This window comes from Heptranchias perlo, unplaced genomic scaffold (genome assembly GCF_035084215.1).
Source record: "Heptranchias perlo isolate sHepPer1 unplaced genomic scaffold, sHepPer1.hap1 HAP1_SCAFFOLD_805, whole genome shotgun sequence".
NCBI classification, from domain to species: Eukaryota; Metazoa; Chordata; class Chondrichthyes; order Hexanchiformes; family Hexanchidae; genus Heptranchias; species Heptranchias perlo.
The window spans coordinates 51,056-75,131 of NW_027139840.1; the positions used below are offsets into that span (position 1 = coordinate 51,056).

At 53.1% G+C, this 24,076-nt stretch overlaps 1 protein-coding gene across 1 annotated transcript in view; it reads left to right on the forward strand.

The window, feature by feature from the left end:
• The window catches only part of fbxo3 (F-box protein 3), a gene marked incomplete at its 5' end in the record, with an annotated part of 78,605 nt that overhangs the window by 50,907 nt on the left and 3,622 nt on the right, over positions 1-24,076 (forward strand). The window contains 4 exons of the mRNA XM_067981578.1: positions 8,007-8,091; positions 9,627-9,749; positions 14,565-14,680; positions 16,172-16,362. Coding sequence (XP_067837679.1) covers positions 8,007-8,091; positions 9,627-9,749; positions 14,565-14,680; positions 16,172-16,362 — 515 coding nt within the window. The remainder of the gene's footprint in view (positions 1-8,006; positions 8,092-9,626; positions 9,750-14,564; positions 14,681-16,171; positions 16,363-24,076) is intronic.

The following is a 24,076-nucleotide window of genomic DNA, read 5'->3' on the forward strand; positions in this document are numbered from 1 at the left end:
GGGTCGGTCGGTGATGGGTTAATGATTCTCACTGTAGTGTCGGGTCGGACAGTGATGGGTTAATGATTCTCACTGTAGTGTCGGGTCGGACAGTGATGGGTTAATGATTCTCACTGTGGTGTCGGGTCGGTCGGTGATGGGTTAATGATTCTCACTGTAGTGTCGGGTCGGACAGTGATGGGTTAATGATTCTCACTGTAGTGTCGGGTCGGACAGTGATGGGTTAATGATTCTCTCTAGTGTAGGGTCGGACAGTGATGGGTTAATGATTCTCACTGTAGTGTAGGGTCGGACAGTGATGGGTTAATGATTCTCACTGTAGTGTAAGGTCGCACAGTGATGGGTTAATGATTCTCGCTGTAGTGTAAGGTCGCACAGTGATGGGTTAATGATTCTCACTGTAGTGTAGGGTCGGACAGTGATGGGTTAATGATTCTCTCTGTAGTGTAAGTTCGGACAGTGATGGGTTAATGATTCTCACTGTAGTGTAAGGTCGGACAGTGATGGGTTAATGATTCTCACTGTCGTGTCGGGTCGGACAGTGATGGGTTAATGATTCTCACTGTAGTGTAGGGTCGGTCGGTGATGGGTTAATGATTCTCACTGTAGTGTCGGGTCGGACAGTGATGGGTTAATGATTCTCACTGTAGTGTAAGGTCGGACAGTGATGGGTTAATGATTCTCACTGTAGTGTCGGGTCGGACAGTGATGGGTTAATGATTCTCACTGTAGTGTCGGGTCGGACAGTGATGGGTTAATGATTCTCGCTGTAGTGTCGGGTCGGACAGTGATGGGTTAATGATTCTCTCTGTAGTGTCGGGTCGGACAGTGATGGGTTAATGATTCTCACTGTAGTGTCGGGTCGGACAGTGATGGGTTAATGATTCTCACTGTAGTGTCGGGTCGGTCGGTGATGGGTTAATGATTCTCACTGTAGTCTCGGGTCGGACAGTGATGGGTTAATGATTCTCACTGTAGTGTAGGGTCGGACAGTGATGGGTTAATGATTCTCACTGTAGTGTAGGGTCGGACAGTGATGGGTTAATGATTCTCACTGTAGTGTCGGGTCGGACAGTGATGGGTTAATGATTCTCACTGTAGTGTAAGGTCGGACAGTGATGGGTTAATGATTCTCACTGTAGTGTAAGGTCGGACAGTGATGGGTTAATGATTCTCACTGTAGTGTCGGGTCGGTCGGTGATGGGTTAATGATTCTCACTGTAGTGTAAGGTCGGACAGTGATGGGTTAATGATTCTCACTGTAGTGTAAGGTCGGACAGTGATGGGTTAATGATTCCCACTGTAGTGTCGGGTCGGTCGGTGATGGGTTAATGATTCTCACTGTAGTGTAGGGTCGGACAGTGATGGGTTAATGATTCTCACTAGTGTAGGGTCGGACAGTGATGGGTTAATGATTCTCACTGTAGTGTCGGGTCGGACAGTGATTGGTTAATGATTCTCACTGTAGTGTAGGGTCGGTCGGTGATGGGTTAATGATTCTCACTGTAGTGTAGGGTCGGACGGTGATGGGTTAATGATTCTCACTAGTGTCGGGTCGGACAGTGATGGGTTAATGATTCTCACTGTAGTGTCGGGTCGGTCGGTGATGGGTTAATGATTCTCACTGTAGTGTCGGGTCGGTCGGTGATGGGTTAATGATTCTCACTGTAGTGTCGGGTCGGTCGGTGATGGGTTAATGATTCTCACTGTAGTGTAGGGTCGGACAGTGATGGGTTAATGATTCTCACTGTAGTGTAGGGTCGGACAGTGATGGGTTAATGATTCTCACTGTAGTGTCGGGTCGGACAGTGATGGGTTAATGATTCTCACTGTAGTGTAGGGTCGGACAGTGATGGGTTAATGATTCTCACTGTAGTGTAGGGTCGGTCGGTGATGGGTTAATGATTCTCACTGTAGTGTAGGGTCGGTCGGTGATGGGTTAATGATTCTCACTGTAGTGTAGGGTCGGTCGGTGATGGGTTAATGATTCTCACTGTGGTGTCGGGTCGGACGGTGATGGGTTAATGATTCTCACTGTAGTGTCGGGTCGGACAGTGATGGGTTAATGATTCTCACTGTAGTGTCGGGTCGGTCGGTGATGGGTTAATGATTCTCACTGTAGTGTAGGGTCGGTCGGTGATGGGTTAATGATTCTCACTGTAGTGTAGGGTCGGTCGGTGATGGGTTAATGATTCTCACTGTAGTGTAAGGTCGGACAGTGATGGGTTAATGATTCTCACTGTAGTGTCGGGTCGGTCGGTGATGGGTTAATGATTCTCACTGTAGTGTCGGGTCGGACAGTGATGGGTTAATGATTCTCACTGTAGTGTCGGGTCGGACAGTGATGGGTTAATGATTCTCACTGTAGTGTCGGGTCGGACAGTGATGGGTTAATGATTCTCACTGTAGTGTCGGGTCGGACAGTGATGGGTTAATGATTCTCACTGTAGTGTCGGGTCGGACAGTGATGGGTTAATGATTCTCACTGTAGTGTAGGGTCGGTGATGGGTTAATGATTCTCACTGTAGTGTCGGGTCGGACAGTGATGGGTTAATGATTCTCACTGTAGTATAGGGTCGGTGATGGGTTAATGATTCTCACTGTCGTGTCGGGTCGGACAGTGATGGGTTAATGATTATCACTGTAGTGTCGGGTCGGACAGTGATGGGTTAATGATTCTCACTGTAGTGTGGGGTCGGTGATGGGTTAATGATTCTCACTGTAGTGTCGGGTCGGACAGTGATGGGTTAATGATTCTCACTGTAGTGTCGGGTCGGACAGTGATGGGTTAATGATTCTCACTTTAGTGTAGGGTCGGTGATGGGTTAATGATTCTCACTGTAGTGTTGGGTCGGACAGTGATGGGTTAATGATTCTCACTGTAGTGTTGGGTCGGACAGTGATGGGTTAATGATTCTCACTGTAGTGTCGGGTCGGTCGGTGATGGGTTAATGATTCTCACTGTAGTGTCGGGTCGGACAGTGATGGGTTAATGATTCTCTCTGTAGTGTCGGGTCGGTCGGTGATGGGTTAATGATTCTCACTGTAGTGTCGGGTCGGACAGTGATGGGTTAATGATTCTCACTGTAGTGTCGGGTCGGACAGTGATGGGTTAATGATTCTCACTGTGGTGTAGGGTCGGTCGGTGATGGGTTAATGATTCTCACTGTAGTGTCGGGTCGGACAGTGATGGGTTAATGATTCTCACTGTAGTGTCGGGTCGGACAGTGATGGGTTAATGATTCTCACTGGTGTAGGGTCGGACAGTGATGGGTTAATGATTCTCACTAGTGTCGGGTCGGTCGGTGATGGGTTAATGATTCTCACTGTAGTGTCGGGTCGGACAGTGATGGGTTAATGATTCTCACTGGTGTAGGGTCGGACAGTGATGGGTTAATGATTCTCACTGTAGTGTCGGGTCGGACAGTGATGGGTTAATGATTCTCACTAGTGTCGGGTCGGACAGTGATGGGTTAATGATTCTCACTGTAGTGTCGGGTCGGACAGTGATGGGTTAATGATTCTCACTGGTGTAGGGTCGGACAGTGATGGGTTAATGATTCTCACTGTAGTGTCGGGTCGGACAGTGATGGGTTAATGATTCTCACTGTAGTGTCGGGTCGGTCGGTGATGGGTTAATGATTCTCACTGTAGTGTAGGGTCGGTCGGTGATGGGTTCATGATTCTCACTGTAGTGTCGGGTCGGACAGTGATGGGTTAATGATTCTCACTGTAGTGTAAGGTCGGACAGTGATGGGTTAATGATTCTCACTGTAGTGTAAGGTCGGACAGTGATGGGTTAATGATTCTCACTGTGGTGTAGGGTCGGACAGTGATGGGTTAATGATTCTCACTGTAGTGTAGGGTCGGTCGGTGATGGGTTAATGATTCTCACTGTGGTGTAGGGTCGGACAGTGATGGGTTAATGATTCTCACTGTAGTGTCGGGTCGGTCGGTGATGGGTTAATGATTCTCACTGTAGTGTCGGGTCGGACAGTGATGGGTTAATGATTCTCACTGTAGTGTAGGGTCGGACAGTGATGGGTTAATGATTCTCACTGTAGTGTCGGGTCGGTCGGTGATGGGTTAATGATTCTCACTGTAGTGTCGGGTCGGTCGGTGATGGGTTAATGATTCTCACTGTAGTGTCGGGTCGGACAGTGATGGGTTAATGATTCTCACTGTAGTGTCGGGTCGGTCGGTGATGGGTTAATGATTCTCACTGTAGTGTCGGGTCGGTCGGTGATGGGTTAATGATTCTCACTGTAGTGTCGGGTCGGACAGTGATGGGTTAATGATTCTCACTGTAGTGTAGGGTCGGACAGTGATGGGTTAATGATTCTCACTGTAGTGTCGGGTCGGTCGGTGATGGGTTAATGATTCTCACTGTAGTGTCGGGTCGGTCGGTGATGGGTTAATGATTCTCACTGTAGTGTCGGGTCGGACAGTGATGGGTTAATGATTCTCACTGTAGTGTCGGGTCGGACAGTGATGGGTTAATGATTCTCACTGTAGTGTCGGGTCGGACAGTGATGGGTTAATGATTCTCACTGTAGTGTAGGGTCGGTCGGTGATGGGTTAATGATTCTCACTGTAGTGTCGGGTCGGACAGTGATGGGTTAATGATTCTCACTGTAGTGTAGGGTCGGTCAGTGATGGGTTAATGATTCTCACTGTAGTGTCGGGTCGGACGGTGATGGGTTAATGATTCTCACTGTAGTGTAGGGTCGGTCAGTGATCGGTTAATGATTCTCACTGTAGTGTCGGGTCGGTCGGTGATGGGTTAATGATTCTCACTGTAGTGTCGGGTCGGTCGGTGATGGGTTAATGATTCTCACTGTGGTGTAGGGTCGGACAGTGATGGGTTAATGATTCTCACTGTAGTGTAGGGTCGGTCGGTGATGGGTTAATGATTCTCACTGTAGTGTCGGGTCGGTCGGTGATGGGTTAATGATTCTCACTGTAGTGTCGGGTCGGTCGGTGATGGGTTAATGATTCTCACTGTAGTGTCGGGTCGGACAGTGATGGGTTAATGATTCTCACTGTAGTGTCGGGTCGGACAGTGATGGGTTAATGATTCTCACTGCAGTGTAGGGTCGGACAGTGATGGGTTAATGATTCTCACTGTAGTGTAGGGTCGGACAGTGATGGGTTAATGATTCTCACTGTAGTGTCGGGTCGGACAGTGATGGGTTAATGATTCTCACTGCAGTGTAGGGTCGGACAGTGATGGGTTAATGATTCTCACTGTAGTGTCGGGTCGGACAGTGATGGGTTAATGATTCTCACTGCAGTGTAGGGTCGGACAGTGATGGGTTAATGATTCTCACTGTAGTGTAGGGTCGGACAGTGATGGGTTAATGATTCTCACTGTAGTGTAAGGTCGGACAGTGATGGGTTAATGATTCTCACTGTAGTGTAGGGTCGGACGGTGATGGGTTAATGATTCTCACTGTAGTGTAGGGTCGGACAGTGATGGGTTAATGATTCTCACTGTAGTGTCGGGTCGGTCGGTGATGGGTTAATGATTCTCACTGTAGTGTAAGGTCGGACAGTGATGGGTTAATGATTCTCACTGTAGTGTAAGGTCGGACAGTGATGGGTTAATGATTCTCACTGTAGTGTCGGGTCGGTCGGTGATGGGTTAATGATTCTCACTGTAGTGTCGGGTCGGTCGGTGATGGGTTAATGATTCTCACTGTAGTGTCGGGTCGGTCGGTGATGGGTTAATGATTCTCACTGTGGTGTAGGGTCGGACAGTGATGGGTTAATGATTCTCACTGTAGTGTAGGGTCGGACAGTGATGGGTTAATGATTCTCACTGTAGTGTAGGGTCGGACAGTGATGGGTTAATGATTCTCACTGTAGTGTAGGGTCGGACAGTGATGGGTTAATGATTCTCACTGTAGTGTAGGGTCGGTCGGTGATGGGTTAATGATTCTCACTGTAGTGTAGGGTCGGTCGGTGATGGGTTAATGATTCTCACTGTAGTGTCGGGTCGGACAGTAATGGGTTAATGATTCTCACTGTAGTGTAGGGTCGGTCGGTGATGGGTTAATGATTCTCACTGTAGTGTCGGGTCGGTCGGTGATGGGTTAATGATTCTCACTGTAGTGTCGGGTCGGACAGTGATGGGTTAATGATTCTCACTGTAGTGTCGGGTCGGTCGGTGATGGGTTAATGATTCTCACTGTAGTGTCGGGTCGGTCGGTGATGGGTTAATGATTCTCACTGTAGTGTCGGGTCGGTCGGTGATGGGTTAATGATTCTCACTGTAGTGTCGGGTCGGACAGTGATGGGTTAATGATTCTCACTGTAGTGTCGGGTCGGACAGTGATGGGTTAATGATTCTCACTGCAGTGTAGGGTCGGACAGTGATGGGTTAATGATTCTCACTGTAGTGTAGGGTCGGACAGTGATGGGTTAATGATTCTCACTGTAGTGTCGGGTCGGACAGTGATGGGTTAATGATTCTCACTGCAGTGTAGGGTCGGACAGTGATGGGTTAATGATTCTCACTGTAGTGTCGGGTCGGACAGTGATGGGTTAATGATTCTCACTGCAGTGTAGGGTCGGACAGTGATGGGTTAATGATTCTCACTGTAGTGTAGGGTCGGACAGTGATGGGTTAATGATTCTCACTGTAGTGTAAGGTCGGACAGTGATGGGTTAATGATTCTCACTGTAGTGTAGGGTCGGACGGTGATGGGTTAATGATTCTCACTGTAGTGTAGGGTCGGACAGTGATGGGTTAATGATTCTCACTGTAGTGTCGGGTCGGTCGGTGATGGGTTAATGATTCTCACTGTAGTGTAAGGTCGGACAGTGATGGGTTAATGATTCTCACTGTAGTGTAAGGTCGGACAGTGATGGGTTAATGATTCTCACTGTAGTGTCGGGTCGGTCGGTGATGGGTTAATGATTCTCACTGTAGTGTCGGGTCGGTCGGTGATGGGTTAATGATTCTCACTGTAGTGTCGGGTCGGTCGGTGATGGGTTAATGATTCTCACTGTGGTGTAGGGTCGGACAGTGATGGGTTAATGATTCTCACTGTAGTGTAGGGTCGGACAGTGATGGGTTAATGATTCTCACTGTAGTGTAGGGTCGGACAGTGATGGGTTAATGATTCTCACTGTAGTGTAGGGTCGGACAGTGATGGGTTAATGATTCTCACTGTAGTGTAGGGTCGGTCGGTGATGGGTTAATGATTCTCACTGTAGTGTAGGGTCGGTCGGTGATGGGTTAATGATTCTCACTGTAGTGTCGGGTCGGACAGTAATGGGTTAATGATTCTCACTGTAGTGTAGGGTCGGTCGGTGATGGGTTAATGATTCTCACTGTAGTGTCGGGTCGGTCGGTGATGGGTTAATGATTCTCACTGTAGTGTCGGGTCGGACAGTGATGGGTTAATGATTCTCACTGTAGTGTCGGGTCGGTCGGTGATGGGTTAATGATTCTCACTGTAGTGTCGGGTCGGTCGGTGATGGGTTAATGATTCTCACTGTGGTGTAGGGTCGGACAGTGATGGGTTAATGATTCTCACTGTAGTGTAGGGTCGGACAGTGATGGGTTAATGATTCTCACTGTAGTGTAGGGTCGGACAGTGATGGGTTAATGATTCTCACTGTAGTGTAGGGTCGGACAGTGATGGGTTAATGATTCTCACTGTAGTGTAGGGTCGGTCGGTGATGGGTTAATGATTCTCACTGTAGTGTAGGGTCGGTCGGTGATGGGTTAATGATTCTCACTGTAGTGTCGGGTCGGACAGTAATGGGTTAATGATTCTCACTGTAGTGTAGGGTCGGTCGGTGATGGGTTAATGATTCTCACTGTAGTGTCGGGTCGGTCGGTGATGGGTTAATGATTCTCACTGTAGTGTAGGGTCGGTCGGTGATGGGTTAATGATTCTCACTGTAGTGTAGGGTCGGACAGTGATGGGTTAATGATTCTCACTGTAGTGTAGGGTCGGTCGGTGATGGGTTAATGCCCCTGTTTTATTCTGTAGGCTCCTCCTTCACTGAATGGTTCACCTCATACGTGCACAATGTAATGTCAGGAGGGTATCCAATCATCCGGGACCAGATCTTCAGGTGGGTGGGTCCCGCCCGCGGGGTTGGGGGTGGCGGGGGGGAGGGAGTGGGTCCCGCCCGCGGGGTTGGGGGTGGCGGGGGGAGGGAGTGGGTCCCGCCCGCGGGGTTGGGGGTGGCGGGGGGAGGGAGTGGGTCCCGCCCGCGGGGTTGGGGGTGGCGGGGGGAGGGAGTGGGTCCCGCCCGCGGGGTTGGGGGTGGCGGGGGGAGGGAGTGGGTCCCGCCCGCGGGGTTGGGGGTGGCGGGGGGGAGGGAGTGGGTCCCGCCCGCGGGGTTGGGGGTGGCGGGGGGAGGGAGTGGGTCCCGCCCGCGGGGTTGGGGGTGGCGGGGGGGGAGTGGGTCCCGCCCGCGGGGTTGGGGGGGGGGGGCGGTGGGAGGGGGGGGGAGCGGGTCCCGCCCGCGGGGTGTAGTGGGGGGAGGGGGGGAGCGGGTCCCGCCCGCGGGGTGTAGTGGGGGGAGGGGGGGGAGCGGGTCCCGCCCGCGGGGTGTAGTGGGGGGAGGGGGGGGAGCGGGTCCCGCCCGCGGGGTGTAGTGGGGGGAGGGGGGGGAGCGGGTCCCGCCCGCGGGGTGTAGTGGGGGGAGGGGGGGGAGCGGGTCCCGCCCGCGGGGTGTAGTGGGGGGAGGGGGGGGAGCGGGTCCCGCCCGCGGGGTGTAGTGGGGGGAGGGGGGGGAGCGGGTCCCGCCCGCGGGGTGTAGTGGGGGGAGGGGGGGGGAGCGGGTCCCGCCCGCGGGGTGTAGTGGGGGGAGGGGGGGGAGCGGGTCCCGCCCGCGGGGTGTAGTGGGGGGAGGGGGGGGAGCGGGTCCCGCCCGCGGGGTGTAGTGGGGGGAGGGGGGGGAGCGGGTCCCGCCCGCGGGGTGTAGTGGGGGGAGGGGGGGGAGCGGGTCCCGCCCGCGGGGTGTAGTGGGGGGAGGGGGGGGAGCGGGTCCCGCCCGCGGGGTGTAGTGGGGGGAGGGGGGAGCGGGTCCCGCCCGCGGGGTGTAGCGGGGGGAGGGGGGGAGCGGGTCCCGCCCGCGGGGTGTAGCGGGGGGAGGGGGGAGCGGGTCCCGCCCGCGGGGTGTAGCGGGGGGAGGGGGGAGCGGGTCCCGCCCGCGGGGTGTAGCGGGGGGAGGGGGGAGCGGGTCCCGCCCGCGGGGTGTAGCGGGGGGAGGGGGGAGCGGGTCCCGCCCGCGGGGTGTAGTGGGGAGGGAGCGGGTCCCGCCCGCGGGGTGTAGTGGGGGGAGGGGGGGGAGCGGGTCCCGCCCGCGGGGTGTAGTGGGGGGAGGGGGGGGAGCGGGTCCCGCCCGCGGGGTGTAGTGGGGGGAGGGGGGGGAGCGGGTCCCGCCCGCGGGGTGTAGTGGGGGGAGGGGGGGGGAGCGGGTCCCGCCCGCGGGGTGTAGTGGGGGGGAGGGGGGAGCGGGTCCCGCCCGCGGGGTTTTTCTGACCTTCACTCTGTCATGGTCTTGGTTTGAATGCTGCTCCAGACCTCGTGTTGTGCAGCGGCTCAGCCCCTCTCCCCGTTGTGTTAAGGTGATAATCCCTGTTCTGTTTCCGTCCTCAGGTATGTCCATGACGAGAGATGTGTGGCTCGAACTGGTGACATTATCATATCCGTGTCGACCTCCTTCCTCCCAGAGCTGAGCTCAGTCCACCCTCCCCATTACTTCTTCTCCTACAGGATCAGGTACAGCCAGCCATTTCCTGTCTCTGGTTAATCCCATGCGGTGTGGGATAAATTGCAGTTGTGAAACCGAGAGGAGTTTGTTCACATGTCGCACTGAGAACTCGGGGTGACATGAGCAACACCTGCCGTTCAGTCCATGTCTGTGTTTACCCTCCGCACCAGCAAACAGTTGTAATCACATTTACCAAGAGATTTACCCATACACTGGAGAGGGGACAGAGGAGATTTACGAGGACGTTGCCAGGGCTGGAGAATTTTAGCTATGAGGAAAGATCGGATAGGCTGGGGTTCTCTTTGGAACAGAAGAGGCTGAGGGGAGATTTAATTGAGGTGTATAAAATTACAATAGAGTGGATAGGAAGGACCTATTTGCCTTAGCAGAGAGGTCAGTGACCAGGGAACATAGATTTAAAGTGATCGGTAGAGCTGAGGAGAATGTTTTTCACCCAGAGGGTGGTGGGGGTCTGGAACTCACTGCCTGAGAGGGTGGGAGAGGCAGAAACCCTCAACTCATTTAAAAACTACCTGGATGTGCTGGAAAGTGGGATTCGGCTGGAGAGCTCTTTTTCGGCCGGCATGGACATGATGGGCTGAATGGCTCCTCCTATGCGGTAACTTTCTACGATTCGACCCACCCTGTTCCCTTCACCCCCCCACCCATCTAATTTTGAATGTTGAAACAGTTTGTGCCCCAACACTAACCCTGGAAGTGAATTCCACAGCCTCACAACCCTGTGAGAAGAAGTTTCTCCCGTTCGAAATCTCACATTTAATCTTATCTCTGGCCCCTCATTCCAGACCCTCAACTACAGGAAACGGTCTGTTTCAGTCCACCCTCTCCCATCCGCCCCCTCCCCTCGGTCCGCCATTTTAAACCTTAAATATTTGCTTTGGAGGGGTAGACCACAGATTCACTGGAATGATACTGGGGCGTAAAAGGTTAAATTATGAGGACAGGCTGCACAAAGTTTGTTTGTATTCCCTTGAAGTTAGAAGGTTGAGGGGTGATCTAACCCAGGTATTTAAAATGATAGAAGGATTCCAAAGGGTAGATAAAGTGGGGGATAAATTGCTGCCCTCGGGACGCTGTTCTTCGATGGCGTCCTCTCTCTCCGCCAGCGAATCCAGGGCGATAGTTCATGAATACACACTGGAAACCCAGAAACCGCAAACCTGCTCCCTTTGGTTCACCGGTGGTTTGACAGGTCAGAATGAAAGGGCCATCTACGCTACAAACAAAAAAATCATTAAACATTCGTAAACATCTGCCCAGCTGGAAAGAAGATCCTTACACCACCATAAGGTACACTGGATAATCCCTGCCCTCCACTACCTTTTAAAAGTGCGATGACTGTTCATGACTGAGAAACAACAAACAATTACATTTTAAAAATATGGAATGTTAAATTACTCATTTATCTTTTTTATCATTAACATTTTTTTTACTTTTAAATTCTGTAAGTTTCATTAAATTAAATCATTTGCTTGGCTTTTTATAAGATATGTTAAATTTTAATTTAAACTAACATACAGAAGTTGACTGTGAAGGGATGACTTCTAGTTGCCTGCTTGTGGCCAGGACTTCTCTTCCTGACAGAGTCTGTGGGCATGTCTTCCATTCCCACATTCTCTATCGATACGAAGGAGCCAGCACTGAAATCACAGCGCTGAACTTAAAAAAGAATTGAAGAGGGAGCAAGTGGATGTCGGAGACCACAAGGTAAGTATTTTCGTGGTGTTTGTCTACAGGATATGTGGACAGCCTTGCCACGCCAGTCAGAGCAAGTTCCAGCCCGGAGTCCAGAACAAAGGGGCATAATCTTAAAATTAGAGCCAGAGTGAGATCCTCATTAACAACAACGTCCATTTATATATCTCCTTTACTGTAGTAAAACATCCCAAGGCGCTTCACAGGAGCGATTATCAAACAAAATTTGACACCGAGCCATGAAGGACAGGTGACCAAAAGCTTGGTCAAAGAGGTAAGTTTTAAGGAGCGTCTTAAAGGAGACGAGGCGGAGAGGTTCAGTAAGGAAATTCCAGAGCTTAGGGCCTAACCTGCTGAAGGCACGGCCGCCAATGGAGGGGCGAAGGAAGCAGGGGATGCACAAGAGGCCAGAATTGGAGGAGCACAGAGATCTCGGAGGGTTGCAGGACTGGAGGGGTTACAGAGATAGGGAGGGGCGAGGTCATGGAGGGATTTGAAAACAAGGATCAGAATTTTAAAAGCGAGCCGTTCCTGGACCGGGAGCCAATGTAGATCAGCGAGCACAGGGGTGATGGGTGAATGGGACTTGGTGTGAGTTCGGATGCGGGCAGCATATGAGCTCAATTTTACAGAGGGTAGAAGATGGGAGGCCGGTCAGGAGAGGATTGGACAGTCAAGTCTGGAGGTGAGAAAGGCATGGATGAGGGTTTCAGCAGCAGGTGAACTGATGCAGGGGCGGAGACGGGCGATGTTCGAGGTGGAAGTAGGTGGTCTTGGTGATGGAGCGGATATGGGGTCAGAAGCTCAGCTCGGTGAATAGACAGACAAGGTTGCAAACGGTCTGGATCAGCCTCAGACTGTGGCCAGGGAGAGCTTGTACCAGGAGCTGCAATAAATACACGTTGGGACAGCTGTTCCAATTCATGCTGTTTCATTCAAAGTGCCAGCGTGGCTCAGTCATAGCATCTCACCCCTGAGTCAGAAGGTCATGGATTCAAACCCCCGTCAGAGACTTGAGCACAAAAGCCAGACTGACATTCCAGTGCAGTTCTTGAGGGAGGGCCACGCTGTCGGAGGGTCAGTACGGAGGGAGCGCTGCACTGTCGGAGGGCCAGTACTGAGGGAGCGCTGCACTGTCGGAGGGCCAGTACTGAGGGAGCGCTGCACTGTCGGAGGGCCAGTACTGAGGGAGCGCTGCACTGTCGGAGGGTCAGTACTGAGGGAGCGCTGCACTGTCGGAGGGTCAGTACTGAGGGAGCGCTGCACTGTCGGAGGGCCAGTACTGAGGGAGCGCTGCAATGTCGGAGGGTTAGTACTGAGGGAGCGCTGCAATGTCGGAGGGTCAGTACTGAGGGAGCGCTGCACTGTCGGAGGGTCAGTACTGAGGGAGCGCCGCACTGTCGGAGGGTCAGTACTGAGGGAGCGCTGCACTGTCGGAGGGTCAGTACTGAGGGAGCGCCGCACTGTCGGAGGGTCAGTACTGAGGGAGCGCCGCACTGTCGGAGGGTCAGTACTGAGGGAGCGCCGCGCTGTCGGAGGGTCAGTACTGAGGGAGCGCCGCGCTGTCCGAGGGTCAGTACTGAGGGAGCGCCGCGCTGTCCGAGGGTCAGTACTGAGGGAGTGCTGCACTGTCGGAGGGTCAGTACTGAGGGAGCGCCGCGCTGTCCGAGGGTCAGTACTGAGGGAGTGCTGCACTGTCGGAGGGTCAGTACTGAGGGAGCGCCGTGCTGTCGGAGGGTCAGTACTGAGGGAGTGCTGCACTGTCGGAGTGTCAGTACTGAGGGAGTGCTGCACTGTCGGAGGGTCAGTACTGAGGGAGTGCTGCACTGTCGAAGGGTCAGTACTGAGGGAGCGCTGCACTGTCGGAGGGTCAGTACTGAGGGAGCGCTGCACTGTCGGAGGGTCAGTACTGAGGGAGCGCTGCACTGTCGGAGGGTCAGTACTGAGGGAGTGCTGCACTGTCGAAGGGTCAGTACTGAGGGAGCGCTGCACTGTCGGAGGGTCAGTACTGAGGGAGTGCTGCACTGTCGGAGGGTCAGTACTGAGGGAGTGCTGCACTGTCGAAGGGTCAGTACTGAGGGAGCGCTGCACTGTCGGAGGGTCAGTACTGAGGGAGCGCTGCACTGTTGGAGGGGCCGTCTTTCGGATGAGACTTAAACCGAGGTCCTGTCTGTCTGGTGGACATAAGAACCCATGACACTATTTCAAAGAAGAGCAGGGGCGTTCTCTCGGTGTCCTGGCCAATATTTATCCCTCAACCAACATCACGATAAAACAGATGATCTGGTCATTATCATGTTGCTGTTTGTGGAATCTTGCTGTGTGTAAATTGGCTGCCACGTTTCCTACATTAAAACTGTGAGAACACTTCATTGGCTGTAAAGAGCTTTGGGATCTACTGAATGTGAAAGTCACTATATAAATGCAGGTTCGTTCTTCCTTTCTTTCAAGTAAATGAACGGCATCCTGAAACCTGTGTGTATGTCAGTCTATGCATATCTGTATCTTAGTGTGTGTCTGTGTCCCTTTACGTGAGCTTTTGTGTCTATGGGTCTGTGTGCACATGTGTCTTTGTGCGAGCATTTGCACATGCCTGTGTATGTATGCATTTACATGGAGCAGTTTGTGTGGACATGGGGAGGGGAGATGTTTGTGTGTGCACAGTCTATGTGCACAATAAGGTATAAACTGATGAAAGGCATGTGCAGCGCTAATGTCAGGAGGCACTTCGCGGGGGCTCCGGGGCCGCGGGCGGGGGCTCCGGGCCGGGCTCCGCGGGCGGGTCATGGGGCAAAAGCTCCACTCATTGAAGAGGCTGTTAGACGTTGTGACAGAGCATCGATGGGGGAAGGAGAAGTTAGATGGGCTAAATGGCTTCCCCCTCCCATACTGTCTCTGGATCTTCCTCTCCCTTCTCCAAGTTCCATTTTAGTTTAAATGTTCACAGTTTTGACTGACCCGAGCACAATTCTTTCCAAAATAGTCCCAACACAGAGTGCAGCTGCTGAAGGGTCGGTTTAATTCTGAGGTGGAGTGAATCTCTGCTGCTGTTTTCAGTGCCGATGAAAGTCAAAAAGGGTTAACGGATGCTCCCTCTCCCTGTACAGGATAGAGATGGTGAAGGACGCGTCACCAGACAACGCCTGTCAGCTCGATAGTCGCTACTGGAAGATAACCAATGCCAACGGAGATGTCGAGGAGGTGCAGGGACCCGGAGTTGTGGGTATGGACTGGTGGGACCCGGGGGGGGGGGGGGGGCCATGGCCGCGGGCAGTGGGGGGGGGCCATGGCCGCGGGCAGTGGGGGGGGGCCATGGCCGCGGGCAGTGAGGGGGGGGGGGCCATGGCCGCGGGCAGTGAGGGGGGGTGCCATGGCCGCGGGCAGTGAGGGGGGGGGCCATGGCCGCGGGCAGTGAGGGGGGGGCCATGGCCGCGGGCAGTGAGGGGGGGGGCCATGGCCGCGAGCGGTGAGTGGGGGGGGGGCCATGGCCGCGGGCAGTGAGGGGGGGGGGCCATGGCCGCGAGCGGTGAGTGGGGGGGGGTGCCATGGCCGCGGGCGGTGAGGGGGGGGTGCCATGGCCGCGGGCGGTGAGGGGGGGGGCCATGGCCGCGGGCGGTGAGGGGGGGGGCCATGGCCGCGGGCGGTGAGGGGGGGGGGCCATGGCCGCGGGCGGTGAGGGGGGGGGCCATGGCCGCGGGCGGTGAGGGGGGGGGGGGGCCATGGCCGCGGCCGGTGAGGGGGGGGGGGGGCCATGGCCGCGGGCGGTGAGGGGGGGGGTGCCATGGCCGCGGGCGGTGAGGGGGGGTGCCATGGCCGCGGGCGGTGAGGGGGGGGGGGGCCATGGCCGCGGGCGGTGAGGGGGGGGGTGCCATGGCCGCGGGCGGTGAGGGGGGCGGGGGGGGGGCCATGGCCGCGGGCGGTGAGTGGGGGGGCCTGGAACCGCAGGTGAATTCCCAGACCCCAGACACACCTGGAGTCCTAACACTCTGAGACGCGCTCCCCACTTAATCTGAGCCTTCTATAGGGGGACTGGGGGTTTGAATGTGCGCCCCCAGTGTGGAGACTCTCCGATGGGGAGACAGTGGGATCGCTCCCTGAGGGTTCCCTTCACGTATGGACGGAGAGCTGATTCAGAAACCTGGCCTTGACTCTCACATTTCCTACGTCTGACAGCAGTGCGTCATTCCTCAGGGATTGGTCGTGTGAGCGGGAGAGTTGTCGATGTCAAGTGGAGCCTCGGGCGGGGGGGGGGGGGGAGGGCTGGGGCACCAGCTTGGTGGTACAGGCTGCAACAGGCCGAAGCTGGGCTTACCGAGAGCCGGCAGGGTAGGGGGTGACGCCGCGGGAGCTGAGCTAGCCGTGACGGGGGTGGGAAATGATGGTGCTGCGTTTAGTTGTTGCTGACCCCACATTTCAAACCCGCAGGGCCATGGCTGTAAACACTCAGACACACAGCCGCCATGGGTCTCTCCGAGCCCACCCAAAAACCTCGTGTTGGCAAGCCCGGCCATTTGGAATTGAAGTATGGTGAGAATCGTGAGCAGCTTCACTCTGAGCAGCATTGCTGTGGAGAGCTGCTCACTACATATGGTGAGCTGGTGTCACTGAGGGTCCAACGACAGGTTTACAGAGGCCCTTTCACAGCTGGTCAATTACCACTTTACCACTTCGATCTGCAGAGATCTCTCTCTCTTTCTCTCTCTCTCTCCTATAGGTGAGTTCCCTGTGATGCGCCCAGGCAGTGTCCATGAGTATACCAGCTGCACGACCTTCACCACCCCCTCTGGTCACATGGAAGGATACTACACCTTCCACCGACTCTCCCAGCAGAAGCACACCTTCAACGTTGCTATTCCGCGCTTCTACATGGTCTGCCCACCATTCCGAGGGTCAACAGCCCACCAGGTGAGTGGAGCACGGAGTCATGCTAGTTATGCTGGTAGTGGCGAGTGACCTGAACAGTGGGCGAGTTCGAATAATAGGGAACCGAGCATCGATGGGAGAGTTCGAGTAATGGGGAACCGAGCATCGATGGGAGAGTTCGAGTAATGGGGAACCGAGCATCGATGGGACACTTCGAGTAATGGGGAACCGAGCATCGATGGGAGAGTTCGAGTAATGGGGAACCGAGCATCGATGGGACACTTCGAGTAATCGGGAACCGAGCATCGATGGGAGAGTTCGAGTAATGGGGAACCGAGCATCGATGGGAGAGTTCGAGTAATGGGGAACCGAGCATCGACGGGCGAGTTCGAGTAATGGGGAACCGAGCATCGATGGGAGAGTTCGAGTAATGAGGAACCGAGCATCGATGGGAGAGTTCGAGTAATGGGGAACAGAGCATCGATGGGAGAGTTCGAGTAATGGGGAACCGAGCATCGATGGGAGAGTTCGAGTAATGGGGAACAGAGCATCGATGGGAGAGTTCGAGTAATGGGGAACCGAGCATCGATGGGAGAGTTCGAGTAATGGGGAACCGAGCATCGATGGGACACTTCGAGTAATGGGGAACCGAGCATCGATGGGACACTTCGAGTAATGGGGAACCGAGCATCGATGGGAGAGTTCGAGTAATGGGGAACCGAGCATCGATGGGACACTTCGAGTAATGGGGAACCGAGCATCGATGGGAGAGTTCGAGTAATGGGGAACCGAGCATCGATGGGAGAGTTCGAGTAATGGGGAACCGAGCATCGATGGGAGAGTTCGAGTAATGGGGAACCGAGCATCGATGGGACACTTCGAGTAATGGGGAACCGAGCATCGACGGGAGAGTTCGAGTAATGGGGAACCGAGCATCGATGGGAGAGTTCGAGTAATGGGGAACCGAGCATCGATGGGAGAGTTCGAGTAATGGGGAACCGAGCATCGATGGGAGAGTTCGAGTAATGGGGAACAGAGCATCGACGGGCGAGTTCGAGTAATGAGGAACCGAGCATCGATGGGACACTTCGAGTAATGGGGAACCGAGCATCGATGGGAGAGTTCGAGTAATGGGGAACCGAGCATCGACGGGAGAGTTCGAGTAATGGGGAACCGAGCATCGATGGGAGAGTTCGAGTAATGGGGAACCGAGCATCGATGGGAGAGTTCGAGTAATGGGGAACCGAGCATCGATGGGACACTTCGAGTAATGGGGAACCGAGCATCGATGGGAGAGTTCGAGTAATGGGGAACCGAGCATCGACGGGAGAGTTCGAGTAATGGGGAACAGAGCATCGACGGGCGAGTTCGAGTAATGAGGAACCGAGCATCGATGGGACACTTCGAGTAATGGGGAACCGAGCATCGATGGGAGAGTTCGAGTAATGGGGAACCGAGCATCGACGGGAGAGTTCGAGTAATGGGGAACCGAGCATCGATGGGAGAGTTCGAGTAATGGGGAACCGAGCATCGATGGGAGAGTTCGAGTAATGGGGAACCGAGCATCGATGGGACACTTCGAGTAATGGGGAACCGAGCATCGATGGGAGAGTTCGAGTAATGGGGAACCGAGCATCGACGGGAGAGTTCGAGTAATGGGGAACCGAGCATCGACGGGAGAGTTCGAGTAATGGGGAACCGAGCATCGACGGGAGAGTTCGAGTAATGGGGAACCGAGCATCGATGGGAGAGTTCGAGTAATGGGAAACCGAGCATCGATGGGAGAGTTCGAGTAATGGGGAACCGAGCATCGATGGGAGAGTTCGAGTAATGGGGAACCGAGCATCGATGGGAGAGTTCGAGTAATGGGGAACCGAGCATCGATGGGAGAGTTCGAGTAATGGGGAACCGAGCATCGATGGGACAGTTCGAGTAATGGGGAACCGAGCATCGATGGGACACTTCGAGTAATGGGGAACAGAGCATCGATGGGGCACTTCGAGTAATGGGGAACCGAGCACCGATGGGAGAGTTCAAGTAATGGGGAAGCGAGCATCGATGGGAGAGTTCGAGTAATGAGGAACCGAGCATCGATGGGAGAGTTCGAGTAATGAGGAACCGAGCATCGATGGGAGAGTTCGAGTAATGGGGAACCGAGCATCGATGGGACACTTCGAGTAATGGGAAACCGAGCATCGATGGGAGAGTTCAAGTAATGGGGAACCGAGCATCGACGGGAGAGTTCGAGTAATGAGGAACCGAGCATCGATGGGAGAGTTCGAGTAATGAGGAACCGAGCATCGATGGGAGAGTTCGAGTAATGGGGAACCGAGCATCGATGGGACACTTCGAGTAATAGGGAACCGAGCATCGATGGGAGAGTTCGAGTAATGAGGAACCGAGCATCGATGGGACACTTCGAGTAATGGGGAACCGAGCATCGATGGGAGAGTTCGAGTAATGGGGAACCGCGCATCGACGGGAGAGTTCGAGTAATGGGGAACCGAGCATCATAGAATCATAGAAGTTACAACATGGAAACAGGCCCTTCGGCCCAACATGTCCATGTCGCCCAGTTTATACCACTAAGCTAGTCCCAATTGCCTGCACTTGGCCCATATCCCTCGATACCCATCTTCCCCATGTAACTGTCCAAATGCTTTTTAAAAGACAAAATTGTACCCGCCTCTACTACTGCCTCTGGCAGCTCGTTCCAGACACTCACCACCCTTTGAGTGAAAAAATTGCCCCTCTGGATCCTTTTGTATCTCTCCCCTCTCACCTTAAATCTGTGCCCCCTCGTTATAGACTCCCCTACCTTTGGGAAAAGATTTTGACTATCGACCTTATCTATGCCCCTCATTATTTTATAGACTTCTATAAGATCACCCCTTAACCTCCTACTCTCCAGGGAATAAAGTCCCAGTCTGTCTAACCTCTCCCTGTAAGTCAAACCATCAAGTCCCGGTAGCATCCTAGTAAATCTTTTCTGCACTCTTTCTAGTTTAATAATATCCTTTCTATAATAGGGTGACCAGAACTGTGCACAGTATTCCAAGTGTGGCCTCACCAATGCCCTGTACAACTTCAACAAGACATCCCAACTCCTGCATTCAATGTTCTGACCAATGAAACCAAGCATGCTGAATGCCTTCTTCACCACCCTATCCACCTGTGACTCCACTTTCAAGGAGCTATGAATCTGTACTCCTAGATCTCTTTGTTCTATAACTCTCCCCAACGCCCTACCATTAACGGAGTAGGTCCTGGCCCGATTCGATCTACCAAAATGCATCACCTCACATTTATCTAAATTAAACTCCATCTGCCATTCATCGGCCCACTGGCCCAATTTATCAAGATCCCGTTGCAATCCTAGATAACCTTCTTCACTGTCCACAATGCCACCAATCTTGGTGTCATCTGCAAACTTACTAACCATGCCTCCTAAATTCTCATCCAAATCATTAATATAAATAACAAATAACAGCGGACCCAGCACCGATCCCTGAGGCACACCGCTGGACACAGGCATCCAGTTTGAAAAACAACCCTCTACAACCACCCTCTGTCTTCTGTCGTCAAGCCAATTTTGTATCCAATTGGCTACCTCACCTTGGATCCCATGAGATTTAACCTTATGTAACAACCTACCATGCGGTACCTTGTCAAATGCTTTGCTGAAGTCCATGTAGACCACGTCTACTGCACAGCCCTCATCTATCTTCTTGGTTACCCCTTCAAAAAACTCAATCAAATTCGTGAGACATGATTTTCCTCTCACAAAACCATGCTGACTGTTCCTAATTAGTCCCTGCCTCTCCAAATGCCTGTAGATTCTGTCCCTCAGAATACCCTCTAACAACTTACCCACTACAGATGTCAGGCTCACTGGTCTGTAGTTCCCAGGCTTTCCCCTGCCGCCCTTCTTAAACAAAGGGACAACATTTGCTACCCTCCAATCTTCAGGCACCTCACCTGTAGCGGTGGATGATTCAAATATCTCTGCTAGGGGACCCGCAATTTCCTCCCTAACCTCCCATAACGTCCTGGGATACATTTCATCAGGTCCCGGAGATTTATCTACCTTGATGCGCGTTAAGACTTCCAGCACCTCCCTCTCTGTAATATGTACACTCCTCAAGACATCACTATTTATTTCCCCAAGTTCCCTAACATCCATGCCTTTCTCAACCGTAAATACCGATGTGAAATATTCATTCAGGATCTCACCCATCTCTTGTGGTTCCGCACATAGATGACCTTGTTGATCCTTAAGAGGCCCTACTCTCTCCCTAGTTACCCTTTTGCCCTTTATGTATTTGTAGAAGCTCTTTGGATTCACCTTTGCCTGATCTGCCAAAGCAATCTCATATCCCCTTTTTGCCCTCCTGATTTCTCTCTTAACTCTACTCCGGCAATCTCTATACTCTTCAAGGGATCCACTTGATCCCAGCTGCCTATGCATGTCATATGCCTCCTTCTTCTTTTTGACTAGTGCCTCAATCTCCCGAGTCATCCAAGGTTCCCTACTTCTACCAGCCTTGCCCTTCACTTTATAAGGAATGTGCTTACCCTGAACCCTGGTTAACACACTTTTGAAAGCCTCCCACTTACCAGACGTCCCTTTGCCTGCCAACAGACTCTCCCAATCAACTTCTGAAAGTTCCTGTCTAATACCATCAAAATTGGCCTTTCCCCAATTTAGAATTTTAACCTTTGGGCCAGACCTATCCTTCTCCATAGCTATCTTAAAACTAATGGAATTATGATCACTGGTCCCAAAGTGATCCCTCACTAACACTTCTGTCACCTGCCCTTCCTTATTTCCCAAGAGGAGGTCAAGTTTTGCCCCCTCTCTAGTCGGGCCATCCACATACTGAATGAGAAATTCCTCCTGAATACACTCAACAAATTTCTCTCCATCCAAGCCCCTAATGCTATGGCTGTCCCAGTCAATGTTGGGAAAGTTAAAGTCCCCTACTATTACCACCCTATTTTTCTTGCAGCTGTCTATAATCTCCTTACATATTTGCTCCTCAATTTCCCGTTGACTATTTGGGGGTCTGTAGTACAATCCTATCAAAGTGATCTCTCCCTTCTTATTTTTCAGTTCTACCCATATGGACTCAGTGGGCGAACCCTCGGATATATCCCCTCTCACTACTGCCGTGATGTTCTCCCTAATCAAGAACGCAACTCCCCCTCCTCTCTTACCTCCTGCTCTATCTTTCCTATAGCATCTGTACCCTGGAACATTGAGCTGCCAGTCCTGCCCCTCCCTTAGCCATGTTTCAGTAATAGCTATAACATCCCAGTCCCATGTACCCATCCATGCCCTGAGTTCATCTGCCTTGCCCATCAGACTTCTTGCATTGAAATAAATGCAGTTTAATCTAGACTTCCCTTGGTCTTTGCCCTGCTTTCTCAGACCATCTGTCCGGTCATGTTCTGTACACTCTCCCTTACTGCCTTTTGTTTCTGTCACCACTTTATTTCCCACTGACTTCCTGCATCGGTTCCCATCCCCCTGCCACATTAGTTTAAACCCTCCCCAACAGCACTGGCAAACACTCCCCCTAGGACATTGGTTCCAGTCCTGCCCAGATGCAGACCGTCCAATTTGTACTGGTCCCACCTCCCCCAGAACCGGTTCCAATGGCCCAGGAATTTGAATCCCTCCAGCTTGCACCATCTCTCAAGCCACGTATTCATCTTAGCTATCCTGTCATTCCTACTCTGACTAACCCGTGGCACTGGTAGCAATCCTGAGATTACTACCTTTGAGGTCCTACTCTTTAGTTTAACTCCTAACTCCCTAAATTCAGCTTGTAGGACCTCATCCTGTTTTTTACCTATATCGTTGGTGCCTATATGCACCACGACAACTGGCTGTTCACCCTCCCCGTCCAGAATGTCCTGCAGCCGCTCCGAGACATCCTTGACCCTTGCACCAGGGAGGCAACATACCATCCTGGAGTCTCGGTTGCGTCCGCAGAAACGCCTGTCTATTCCCCTTACAATCGAGTCCCCTATCACTATAGCTCTGCCACTCTTTTTCCTGCCCTCCTGTGCAGCAGAGCCAGCCACGGTGCCATGAACCTGGCCACTGCCACCTTCCCCTGGTGAGCCATCTCCGCCAACAGTATCCAAAACGGTATACCTGTTTTGGAGGGAGATGACCGCAGGGGACCCCTGCACTGCCTTCCTACTCTTCCTCTGTCTGTTGGTCACCCATTCACTATCTCCCTCAGTAATTTTTATCTGCGGTGTGACCAACTCACTGAACGTGCTATCCACGACTTTCTCAGCATCGCGGATGCTCCAAAGTGAGTCCATCCGCAGCTCCAGAGCCGTCAAGCGGTCAAACAATAGCTGCAGCTGGACACACTTCCCGCAGGTGAAGGAATCAGGGATACAGGAAGGAGCCCTGAATTCCCACATCCCACAAGAGGAACATGACACGGCGCTGGGATCTCCTGCCATGACTTAACCCTTAAATTAGCTTAAGAACAACTACAATGTCAAGAGAAAAAAAAAGGAAAGAAAAACTACTTACCACTCTCTTTAAGGGACCACAAGAGATGGGACACTTCGAGTAATGGGGAACCGAGCATCGATGGGACACTTCGAGTAATGGGGAACCGAGCATCGATGGGACACTTCGAGTAATGGGGAACCGAGCATCGATGGGACACTTCGAGTAATGGGGAACCGAGCATCGATGGGAGAGTTCGAGTAATGGGGAAGCGAGCATCGATGGGAGAGTTCGAGTAATGGGGAACCGAGCATCGATGGGAGAGTTCGAGTAATGGGGAACAGAGCATCGATGGGAGAGTTCGAGTAATGGGGAACCGAGCATCGATGGGACACTTCGAGTAATGGGGAACCGAGCATCGATGGGACACTTCGAGTAATGGGGAACCGAGCATCGATGGGACACTTCGAGTAATGGGAAACCGAGCATCGACGGGAGAGTTCGAGTAATGGGGAACCGAGCATCGATGGGAGAGTTCGAGTAATGAGGAACAGAGCATCGATGGGACACTTCGAGTAATGGGAAACCGAGCATCGACGGGAGAGTTCGAGTAATGGGGAACCGAGCATCGATGGGAGAGTTCGAGTAATGGGGAACCGAGCATCGATGGGAGAGTTCGAGTAATGGGGAACCGAGCATCGATGGGACACTTCGAGTAATGGGGAACCGAGCATCGATGGGACACTTCGAGTAATGGGGAACCGAGCATCGATGGGAGAGTTCGAGTAATGGGGAACCGAGCATCGATGGGAGAGTTCGAGTAATGGGAAACCGAGCATCGACGGGAGAGTTCGAGTAATGGGGAACCGAGCATCGACGGGAGAGTTCGAGTAATGGGGAACCGAGCATCGATGGGAGAGTTCGAGTAATGAGGAACAGAGCATCGATGGGAGAGTTCGAGTAATGAGGAACAGAGCATCGATGGGACACTTCGAGTAATGGGGAACCGAGCATCGATGGGAGAGTTCGAGTAATGGGGAACCGAGCATCGATGGGAGAGTTCGAGTAATGGGGAACCGAGCATCGATGGGACACTTCGAGTAATGGGGAACCGAGCATCGATGGGAGAGTTCGAGTAATGGGGAACCGAGCATCGATGGGACACTTCGAGTAATGGGAAACCGAGCATCGATGGGAGAGTTCAAGTAATGGGGAACCGAGCATCGATGGGAGAGTTCGAGTAATGGGGAACCGAGCATCGATGGGAGAGTTCGAGTA